The following is a 12,310-nucleotide window of genomic DNA, read 5'->3' on the forward strand; positions in this document are numbered from 1 at the left end:
TGAATGGTAAAGTTGCAGTGATCAAACATAGTAACTTCAATTATTTTTACTTCAATACAAAAGTGTGAACGCCAGATTTTGGACGGATCATGAGACAATCGTTGAAAAACCACATTTTGGTTGTTGTGTATTTTTTGCACTAATCTTTCAGGTGTGTCAACTTTTTGTGAGTTTGTGTTTTTGTTATGTTCATTTTGTTTAATCAGTGTGTTTTTGTGATACTTTTGTGACTTAATGTGGTTGTTTCATTTATCTTTGTGGTACTTTTCCACCAGTTTGTGATTATTTTGCATGTCTTTGTAGTAGTTTTGAATCTTTCTGCAGTTGTCTAATTTGCCAACAAAACATTTCAATGATCAAAGTACTCTATCCTTGCAAGGCATGTCATTATATTTCACTTCATATATTGAAAATGTAAGTGGGGGTACATTTTCACATTGATCCACAATTCAACCAGTAAACAACTTTTTCATGACAGAAAACGTTTTCTTGAACAAGATTTGAATTCATGAATCAAATAAACTGAATCTGTTGACGGTGTCACTGTTATCACTTATTCCATATATATGAATGATAGTTTTTCAAGAAGCAGCAGAAAACCCTCACTTATCGTGACTTGACATTGTGGTTCCTCTGAATGACGATGGCTCGATACCACAGGTTTTAGCAGTCTATCATACATTGATGTGGATTGTATATGTGATGTTTATGTATTTAATTGTGTTATATATGCTCTGTGTATCACCTGACTGAACAAATTTATACAAACCTTCCCTTTATCAAATCGACTTCCGTCAAGTGTCAAGGACACAGCGCTCCGCATGTTAGTTTAACTTTTTAATGTTATTTATATTTGATATGATCGAGGTTTACCTTAGATACTGCGTTCTTTCCTGATAAGACACACACACACACACACTGGCCTTAACCTTGCCACACGAGGAGAATTTGGTGAACATGCTTAATGCACCTTTATCACAGATGTACAGTGTAAACAAACCCGTGGCCTTCCACCATTTCTCACCGCTGCCACGTTGACTACATGCTATCTTCATATGCCCTTGAGTCTGCGTTTGAATCTCACACGTCTCCGCGGTCCTGAGTATATATATCACACCTGTGGCCCTCGGAGGTCGACAGTCTCGGACTGAACAGCGAGTATGCACACCTTCAACTTCCTGTGCGCCTTTGGCCTCCTGGCTGCTCTTCAGGTGACCTGGGCAGAGGATGTGGAGACTTTGGCAGTAAGTAAAAAAAACCCGGCAGTTTGATTGTGGAGCAAAAAGATGAGAAAATCAAACATATATTTGGTTTTAATGTGCAAAACAATTTACGTCTTTTCTTTCTCCCTCATCTCTGGAATCACACCTGCAGGAGGGTGAGTGCAAATATTCCAACATCCATCTCCAGTAAGATTCAGTTTCATTATTCACATTTGGTTTTGGAATGTTCCCTCCATCCTTTTCTCTTCAGGCACAGTCCTGGTGTCCTCGTCAGACCAGAGTGAGATCGTGAACAAGCACAATGCCCTGAGGAGAAATGTTCAGCCCTCTGCCAGCAACATGCTGAAAATGGTAAAAAGAAAAAAAGAAAGAAAGTGCATTAACATAATATAAACTGAATCTAAACACAAGCACTCACACGTATGTAGATTAAATGGTGTCTGATGTATCGTGGTGGTCTACATGTGTTTATCTAACCGCCGCTCTCCCCTCGGCTCCCTGCAGAGCTGGAACAGCGAGGCTGCAGCCAACGCTCAGAGATGGGCCAACACCTGCTCCATGAATCACAGCCCTCCCAGCTCCAGAAAAATCAGCAGTAAGTTCTGTCTGTTTTAAACTGTCGCTTCACGTGCACAAGAAAAAGTGTTTTATTTACCAAAGGTTAACAAGAAATCAGTATTTAGCAGTTAGAGCATAAAATATTCTGCAACAGCATCATATGAGATTAAAATCCAGGTTAAAATCAAAGTCCAGGCTAATGAAGTAACTTATATACAGTATCCACCACATTTATATTTTAATTTAATAGCAGGAAAACTCAGTAAAACCTTTCAAATAGATTGTGAATAATTTGTTGTTTGGCGTCTTTATCAAACCTTTATAACAAAGAAATGTAATTGAGGCACTTTATTATATAAAAAACATTACAAGCATTAAATGTAAACATGAATGCATCTTTCCTATGTTGTTTATTCTGTAAAATAAAAGTCACATCATCCTTGGGGGCTGAGACAGATTGTATAGGATTCATTTAGATTTAGAGGTGTAGTTAATAAAGTGGCTGTTTCCTTTATGATCATGAATCAAACACAGAACTTTTTATTTAAGACGACTTAACATATAATTGTGTGACTGCAGCCAGTGGCTGTGGAGAGAACCTGTACATGTCCAGCTACAAGAGCACGTGGAGCGACGCCATCCAGTCCTGGTACGATGAGGTGAAGGACTGGCGCTACGGAGTGGGAGCCATCAACGGAGGAGTGATCGGACATTACACACAGGTGCAGCTATATACAGTTTGTGTACATATACACAAACTGTAGTTATTTCTGAATAATTCACACACATTTCCCATCGGATGCTTGGAAAAAGGAGCGTTTTTTAAAAACTGATGCTGAGCTCCTTGTGATCTCGTGTCTCTGCTCAGGTTGTGTGGTACAGGTCCAACCAGGTCGGCTGCGCTGTGGCATACTGCCCCAACTCTGCATACAAATACTTCTATGTCTGCCAGTACTGCCCACCGTAAGTACATAATATCCCACCGTATATCTGTAAGTCTTTATCTCTGTATTTTGTTGATTAAAATTGAAAAGAAATAAAGAAACAAAGCATCTATTTTCTTTTTCTGATAACAGTGCCATTTATTTTTAGCCTTAGTAAATTTGAAAACATTTCTGTGCTGAATAATAAAGTGGATGCAGAAGCAGAGCAGTAATAAATGAAGTAATGAGGAGAATATTTGCAGTTTAGATCTAATTTCCTTCACCACTTTGCTTGGTTGTCATCCGACAGTGATTTAAAAGTGCTCTGCCTCCTCAGAGCACGTCCATGACATATTTGGGCTGATATCCAGTGAGTCTCTACGTGGTCATGTTTAATATTTAATGGTCTGCCCTACATTACAGTGGAAACTACCAGTACGCTCGTCCCTACAAATCAGGACCCTCCTGCGGTGACTGCCCCAACGCCTGCGACAACAAACTGTGCAGTAAGTGGCAAACACAGAGGACGTGATGCCCTCATGGAGCGGCTGTGCCCGTCAAGAATACAGATTGATTATTTTATCAACGGACTTCGGAGGCTGAGCAGGAGAAAAATGAGCTCGTCAGAGTTTGTTTGTGAGAAATCACACACAAGATGTTAAAGATAACAAAGCTAAGATCGTGGTTTTCGATAAGGAGAGAAACTAATTAAGTGCAGGTGACAAGAATCATATCTCTAACAAAGATAAATACACAGCTTCACTATCATCAGTAGAAGGACATGAATCATTTTAATTAAATGTATTAACAGAGCAACTTTCAATAGCCGCTTTAAAGAATGAGGAAAACAAATATAATAAATAAAATCTAAATAGTTCAAAAGGAAAAGATAAGTCATTAGAAATACTAACATACTATAAGTTGACGAGTCAAACCTCATTGTGAGGAGTCTGCAAAGTTTCTCAAGTAAAGACAGAAACAACAGACTTAAAGATCAATGGTTTTTTATATATTAAGGATCATAACATCCGTGATCTTTATCAGCAGCTGGAATTCGTTAACCTAACTTTGGTTTTGAGATAGAGGAATCAAGGAGCTACTCAGTATCAACCACCTCCTGCTTCCTCCCTTTTCTTTTCAAAGGCTCTTCCAATTAATTAGCAAGTAAGCTGAATCATTTCTGGACGTGCACACTGAGATTTAACTCTGAGGATCCTTTCCTGCCTCTAAAATATCTTTGAATTCACAATTCAAAGCTCTGTTGAGTCGTTTTTTTTAACTGAAAGAAACTGTTCAAACGTAATTTAAGAGATGGGAATGTTTTCTTTTTGCTCTTTTGACTTTATGCATATCTGTATCTTTCAGGAACTGTGTGTTTTACTGTATAACAGAATCAAATAGTTGCATAAGTGTGTACCTGGGTAGAAATGTGCTTTTTGGCCACAACAGTTTTATCTCTGTATACAAGAGTGAAGGATGGGAGGTAGAGCGGGTCGTCTGTGAACCAGAGGGGTCAGAGGTTTGATCCCCGACTCTTCCAGTCTGCAGGCCAAAGTTTCCTTGGGCAAGACACTGAACCTAAATTACCCCTGCACTGTTCAGCTGTTCAGCAAAGCCTGGTTCACCCATTTGTTGGGTGAAATATTAAATTCACGATCACTGTATTTTCACCAGTTTGTTACATTTGTCATGGATCTATCAGTTTAAGATATAAACCAGGCAAAGGGACAAACTATACATACTGATCATTTTCATTCCTTCTCTTTCTGCATCAATTAACTTTCTCTTTTTCGTGTCTCCTCCAGCCAACCCCTGTCCCTACTCTGATCAGTACAGTAACTGCCCTGACCTGAAGCAGCAGTGGGGCTGCAGCAACAAGGACGTGGCCTCTTGGTGCCCCGCCTCCTGCAAGTGCACCACACAAATTATTTAAATGCAACACGTCCCCTGTGGGCTTTGACTCATCGGTCAGTTTCAATAAAGATATGCATCTTCAACACTTGTGTTTTGTTTTGTGTATCCTCAACTTGATAACGCCCCAAAAAAACACAACCTGAGAAAGTGCTTTCCGTTAATTTGACACATTTGAAGCGCTCTGACCTGTTCGACTAACAGATAAGATTAAGGAGGAAATTAAATTTGGCACAGCTCTGGACAAACACTGGCGTGCTCCGCGGACGCAGGAGACATTTGGCTGCGCGAGAGGTGTAAATGCACAACTGAGGAAGGAGAACACACTTTGAAAGGGTGGGTCCGGCAGAGGTGGAGAGGGAAAGTTAGATTCCACAAAGATTTCCCAAAGCTGAGCCAAGAAACAGACGCAGATTGAGACCACACCTGCTGGCACAGGCTGATCAGTGCTAATAATACTAACGTCAAACCAATCTGTCTTTTTGGAATAAATCCAATAGTCAAACAGACTGAATCCTTAAATATCCTGTGATATTTTTGCAATGTGCAGCAACATATACTTTTCTTTATCATTAATACTCATGAGGTTAGTTTTAGAGGCAGCTCTAATCTGAGCTGCCAGGAACCTGGAAAAGGTAACTTCCTGTTAGATAAGATATTTTTAAATGAAAACACGCTGTATGTACAAATTCATCATAATAACAAAAATAATGCAGGTCGTTGTTAAGGAACGACAACATAAGGCTTTTGTTAGTTGTTCAAGTTGTCGTTCTTCATCACCTTCAGCAGCTTTAGAGCAGAAGTGATGCTCCGACATCCGAGGCTGAGCGAGTGTGCGTCTCCTCAGGGGTCGACCACAAATGTTCTGGCTGCACAGCGGGCTCCTGGTTTCAAATGGGGCTGTGTTTGTGTGAGACTCGCACCCTCCACATTTGAGAAGCACAGATGGATCTGCAGGCTCGGCTGGTTGGAATTCAACCAGGTTTTTTTTTCCTTTTTGTCTTTGGTTTCCACTCGGCGCTGACAGCAGAGGTTGTTTTCATTTTGGCTCATTAAAAGCGTTAGCCGCAATAGTTAACCTATTGCCAGTGTGTCACACGCACGGCTATTGTGTTGGAATTAGTTCCCTTTCCATGTAATAACAAACATCTCTTGCTGAAGACAAACACGTGGGCCGTGTTTCTGTAATCTTGTCTCAGGCCAGCACAGCCTCTCGGCGGCGTGTAGGAGTCATTAAGACGTAATGGACCGCTTGTTTCTGCTCCGTCACCGAAATCCTTAGGGGCCAGATGAGAGAACCACCTGCAGTGAGCGGACAGGGGAGCTGGAAGGAGTCTTATTCCCCCAGCAGAGGGGGAGATAAGGGGATGAATTTATTTTTCTCTGCCAGCGGATCCAGCGATAGCAGAGGTCCTCTGGCTTGGCCAAGCTCGATAAGGCCGGCCATGCCATCCTGTGGGGCTTATCAACTCCAGCAGCGAGCATCAACAGTTGAAAATGTTTATGACTTTGGCGTCAGTTTGTCTTCCTCGACAGCAGACTGTGTAATATGGGGAAAATAAGGACTATGGACATGGTTAAAGCTCCTGTGGATTTTATAGAAATGAACAACAGTGAAATTGAAGTTTTTGCAAGAAAAGGTTTGCTTGCTTCATCTAAATGTTAACAGTTTACTACGGCTCCACCAGGCAGCTCTCTGCTTGTGTGGCAGATAAAATAATCAAATGCAGGGGAGACATTTACCTCGTTAGTTCTTTTAAATGAAATCACATCAAGAGAGGAGGGAGAGGAAAGTGTGAGAAAATAAAAGAGAAGGAAGAGGAGAGGGAGAGGGAGGGAAACAAGCTGGTAGAATCATATAAAGGCATTTTCATAGCACAGGGGGGGAAAAATGCAGGAGGACACAGAGATCAGATACATCAGTCTGTCCAGACTGAAGACAGTTCATTTAGTCTGAGTCGCTATCTCGTCACATCACAGTCCCTCTGGATTAGAAACAGGAAGCTGAAAAAACTCCTACTTCATTCAAACTGAGAGAAAAAGATCTTAGGGCTCAGTTCAGCAAACTGCTCTAGATTCACTGTGTTTGACTTTAAAACCCTGACGAACAAAGTCAAAAAGTTTCAGTTGTGTTTGTTTTAAATCACCTTGAACGGCAGAATCTCACCATGTTAAAATCCAGAGATGCTGCCGTTCATCCAGGTCTGCTCCAAAGTCTTATGGATCGTGCCAAAACAAATGTGAAATATTCTCTCTTGATGTGTGAAACACAAAAACCTAGAGATCTGTTTGTTCTTAAGACGCAGACCCTGGATCAGTCCTGTAGGCCTCATGCAGCCACTTCACACTGTACTGAAGTGTCACCTGTGCAAAGAGAGCTGCACAGAACCAGTCGGAGAGAGGCCTCTAATGAAATCGGAGCATTGTAGCTTTGGCGCAGCTTCCTTCCTCTCGCTGAGTGCTTTTAGATGCAGCACAAACAAAAACCTGCTAACAGGCTCCCCAGCTCAGCCCCTCTCAAGCTTTCACCATCTGAGCCGAAGGCCACAGATGTGCCGCTGCCCTGACAGATCACTTTCATTGATAAAGGCCTGAAGGAAGGAGGGCTGTAGCCATGGCAAACACTTTATTTCTAATCTGTATGTGGTAGCTGGCTCTATAGTAACCACATACTTCCCTATATTGTCCCGTGGAGCTCACAGTTTGTGGACCGGGTCACAGTGTGGAGCTTTTCTTCCCCCCCAGAGCTTCCTAAAGTGGCTGTAAGTGCGACTGTGGCTGTAGTTTTATGACGGCAGCAAGTTCAACCATTGGTCACAAGTCTGAGCTCTCCCAGCAGGCCCGGCTTAGCTAAATAAAACAGGCCTGCTTCACGTCAGCCATTAGAAGTCGGGTGTTGTTCTTTCTCTGCCTGTTCGATTCTCACTCAATGGTCCCGCGGCAAACGCACATTAAACAAACATTTGGAAAGGGGTCCCAAGCCTGCGGCGGCGGAAGTGGTTAAGGTGGGTGTATCCCAAACACAATGTATGGCAAAACACTCGCTCACACACAAACCACAACTGTGAAGAAAATAAAATCAAGAGCGAGAATGGACTGGAGAAATAATCAGCAGTTTTTAAGATTCTCTTTTTGCGTTTCGGTTCATTAAATCAAGTAGGTTGTAATGTAGATATGTTTCATTAAAGTTGGAATGAAAACAAAACAAAAAGTGTTATTTTAAAAATGCTTAACCATCACAAAATACCACGCAATACTTTTTAAAGGTTTTATATTGTAATAACTGGCTTTATTTATGTCTCAAAACTCATTAGCTCTATGAAACCATTAGAAACAACAAATTCTGGATGTGTGTCCTAAACACGTAATTAATTTTATAATTTTTAATTTTATTTTACTAGTTTTTCATTTTTTATTTATATACAATGTGGCATTGACCATGAAAATGTTGGGTTGTGAAAAATGCTTCTAGTTTGTGTTTATCCTTCTTTTTGGGAAACAATTAAGTTACAAATGATGACATGGACGATGCATCATTAGGACCATTTATTAAAAACTGATGAGAAGTGCAGAGAAAAGCAGGTTTCTTTACGAGCAGATGTGTCTCTACAAACTGATTATAAAAATGTCCAAACAAGACGGTCTGTGCAAAGATAAATAGCAAACACAGAGCACAACTGGACGCCTTCAAACCCTGGAACCTCCGAGGGTTTGCAGAGTTACAGGAGGATGTTTAACTGCTCCTGGTGGTATTTAATATACAGTGGCAGCAAAACATTTCGGTCAAAATTTCTGTTACTAGGCGGGTAAATAAATAACCTTATATCCAAAAGGTAAAAAGTGGAAAACTTAACTTTTTCAAAATAAGAAACAAAGGTTACAAACCTGTTGGGGGGATTTCTGCACATTTGCACAAAGCTTCTATAGTTGTGTGAGATTTTTCCATTGTGGATTTTGAGGTGTGTATATGATCATTATCCTGTTATAGAAGAGATCCTCTTTTCCTCTTCAGCATTTTTTTACATATGGTTTGATCTGTGCTTCCAGAATCCGCTGGTGTTTTACTGAATCCATTCATTTCTCCATCAAAGAAATGTTTCCCACTGCAGATCCATTCTCGTGTTTAACAGCTGGAGATGAAATTCATGAAATCCTGCACCACCTTTTCCTCCAAACGCAACTTTTCTTACTGCAGCCAAAACTTTTCAGGCTTTCTGTGATCTTCCATGAAGGTCATATTTGTGCAGGTGTGGCTGCACAGTAGAACAGTGCACCACCACCACAGTCTGCTAAATCATTCTGAGGGTCTTTTATAGTCACACAAAAGGGTTTTATTTGCTTTTTAATGCAGTTCTCTCTGAAAGATTTGCTTTCTAGGTCTCAACTTGACATCCATCATTCGAACTGAGGTAATAGCTACCTGCTAACACTTTGCTAACTTATATCCTCCTGCTTTAACTCCAGGGTCACAGTTTTAATTCTGCCTGAGTGCAAGACAGATGCTTGGAGGTGCCCATGGTTCCTGAAACAGTTAGAAATGGTATCAATCCCCTTGTGCCTTGTCAACTTTCAGATTTTCTGAAATATATTTCTGTTAGAAACTCCTAAAAATTGTGGTCTGGGAAAAATACATACATACCCTTCTTGATGCATTATGACACGAGGGCCGTGGAACTCCCTGACAAATATTGCATGAGAGCAGTGCATTACTTTCCTCAGAGTTCTGCTCTCACCGTAGTTCCTCTGCCTATTTTACCCCCTCTTGGCCTTAATAAAAAAATAAGCCCCCAGGGTATTTACATCTGCTTATCGCTGCTGCCACAGTAATTTGACACAGACGTTTTTTCGCCGGGCCTGACATTTACACAGAGGGACGGCAGAACATTCCTTTTTCTCATCCTGGTAAATCTGTTCGCCATTAGCCGGTGTCAGACAGACGCAGGAACCGAATCCATACACTTCACTCAGGAATGGCTTGGTCATGCAGGGGTCAATCACTCATGGTTCATAATGTCAGCGGCAACCAATGCATTTCTAGTTACGTGACGTGAGAAAAGATAGTTTGGAAGGTCGGGTCCTTCTGGAGAGAAATGGGCGGCACAAACTCGTTGTAAATCTTTCACCACGTCTGTATGTAAGGATTTTAGTGACCACCGGTCTGTTTTAAACTGATTCACGAAATCAGCCTGCACCAGGGAACTTTCCACCAGAGGAGAATATGGCGCTTTACCCATCATTAACTGAGAGGTTCAATCGGCTATTTCATACAGTGTTCAACTCCGTTTTCATAGCATAAAAAAATGAAAGCATCACTTACAAACTTACATGTGAACAATCATCAGTGTGATAAGAACTACGCAAAACAACAGAAACCATCTTTGAAAAAAAATACAGTAATTTAACTTTTGTGTCTATGTCCCATCCATTAACATTTAGGAGGAGAGCTTTGGCTTTGCTCTTGGGAATTTTGTCACGTTGTCCCTCTCTATATACGGTTGTGTTGACTTCTCTGGACTGGATGTAAAGTCAGAGGTGTGGAATCATCCAACATGAATATAATTCATAACAAAAGGAGGCCTCTGTAGCTTTATTCACTTTTGGTTTTTACACTTAATAAATGTGGATGATGTGATCTTAAATCACAGTAATGGTTCAGAACGTCTGCAGTAGAATATACTGAGGTTTGTGTTTAAGTATGCCTCCCTGAACCCTAAAGCAACACTGCGTGCACGCACATATATACAAACGCATACCTGAGAAAACTGGAAATATTATCACACCAAGTTGTTTGTATAAACCGACTGCGGTTTGTTACGTTTGAAATCAACCGTGTCTTTTTTAATTTATGGTGCTGCTCTCACAGCTTTGGCTTGAGATGCGAGTCTGTCACGAGAGGAAAAACACATGGTCTCCCATATACAGTAACCGGTCTCTATACTGTACATCTGGCCAGCTCTTATGTAATTATCATGCCTCCCATAATGACTAACATGTGAGCAAACATTTAAACAACTGTACAATCATACAAAAGACATGTTTAACATACATTCTCTCTGAATTGCATTTAAGTAAATAAAGCTAAATTGCTTTGAATTAAGATTTAATGACACAGCTAGAACTTGCATGACTGTTCTCATGGATACCGGCAACTTGTGCATTCTGTAAATGTTTCAAATAGACTCATTAATTATATCATAGCTCCTCCCGTTGTTTGCGTGACAAGTCGTTTTCTCCTCCCGTCTCTACTCTGACACGCCTCAATCCACCAATCTCTACATCCTGTGCATTTAAAGCCCACTCCCCATGTCGTTTAGGTCAGGATGTTTTCTCTGTTGCTGTTTTTTTTTTTTTTTTTTTTTTCAGTCCCCCTCCTCCTTCCTTCGTTTCCCTGTTTCGATCGGAAGTTCTGGGTTGTGGCCCAATCATTTTAGTTTTTATTAAGATGCGGTGATAACGCGGCAGGTTGATTGCCGCGTGAGGAAAGGGTGCGGCGAACGTCCCTCAATTAGGCGTCATTTATAGAAGCTGGCGCTAGATAAAGCAATTACAACCTCACTGTAGGGAGGCTGCATGTTTACGAGGCAGCATGACATCAGGATGTGCTGCAGAGGAAGCCGCGGCGCTGGCTGTCAACAGGCTTTTATCCAACAATAACACGACAGCAGCTCATCTCAGGCCGGGAACATTTAAATGTATAAGGATAAAGACTGAGGGAAGACAGCAGTTATATTATGTGTCTTTAAATGCATCTGTGCACACTCTGCTTTGCATGCAATTAGCTTGACATTTAAAAAGAGGACAGAAAAACGTGGCTTAGCGGTGACATTATAAACCGAAGGCGAGATCATGACCTGTCACATGTTGCCGCTGCTTGAATGCATTTCTCACCACTTCCCCCTACAACGGGACAAATGTCAGAGATAATATGTTCTGGAGTTATTTTTTTATCATACATTTCATACCTGCAGTGGCCTGGGACTGTGTTATCTTTGTAATTGAGGAAACTAAGGAGTAAAGCAAAGATTTATCTGTGTGTGAATAAATAAGTGAAGTCCCACGACACTGCAAAGTAACTAAAGTACCTCAGACACCACCACCAACGCCCCCGTCCCTGAAGCTGGCCTGTTACACTCCCTCAAATAGAATGCATACTGTCAGCATTGGCTGAAATGTCGACATAATAGAGCCTAACTTGGACAGGAAGCCAGCTAAGGCCATCAAAATATTAAATCCCGATTACCATAAATCTATTCTCTTCAAATCTTTACAGTGCATCTTTAATTAAAATCTTCAGTTGCACGAAAACTGCTGAGCTTATTTCACTCTTGAGGATTTAAACTGGAGGGCGTCCAGTGCTGAGAAGAAAAAAACATCTTTAAAAAGCATAAATAGCTCCAGAGGGTCGGTTACTCTACATCTTCCTGCTGTCATGGAAAAAGCATATGTCAGACATTTCTCTGTATCACGTTTTGCACATGTGGCTTCGGTCCCACAGTGTTCGTACTGTACGCACGCTCCTCTGTCTGCACTCTGCTTTGACTGATGCCCGGTGCTCATCCCACGGTAACGCAATAGGCACAAGCTCTAAGTCCTCTGCACACCTGTTAAACATTCAGGCGCTCCCAGCCGTCTTCAAACAGGCGCTGCCTATCAGCATCTGCAGCGGAGTGCAGAACCAGATGCTGGTGTAGGGAG

At 41.3% G+C, this 12,310-nt stretch overlaps 1 protein-coding gene across 1 annotated transcript; it reads left to right on the plus strand.

Moving 5' to 3' along the window:
* The first annotated feature begins 1,467 nt into the window (after positions 1-1,467).
* LOC109636122 (cysteine-rich venom protein ophanin-like) lies at positions 1,468-4,701 on the plus strand. Its single transcript, XM_020097677.2, has 6 exons — positions 1,468-1,574; positions 1,728-1,818; positions 2,361-2,503; positions 2,650-2,744; positions 3,128-3,210; positions 4,510-4,701. The coding sequence occupies exons 1-6, from the start codon at positions 1,563-1,565 to the stop codon at positions 4,635-4,637; spliced, it is 552 nt and encodes a 183-aa protein (XP_019953236.2). The 5' UTR covers positions 1,468-1,562; the 3' UTR covers positions 4,638-4,701.
* The last annotated feature ends 7,609 nt before the right edge of the window (positions 4,702-12,310 follow it).

The sequence above is a fragment of the Paralichthys olivaceus genome, chromosome 19, assembly GCF_024713975.1.
Source record: "Paralichthys olivaceus isolate ysfri-2021 chromosome 19, ASM2471397v2, whole genome shotgun sequence".
NCBI lineage: Eukaryota > Metazoa > Chordata > Actinopteri > Pleuronectiformes > Paralichthyidae > Paralichthys > Paralichthys olivaceus.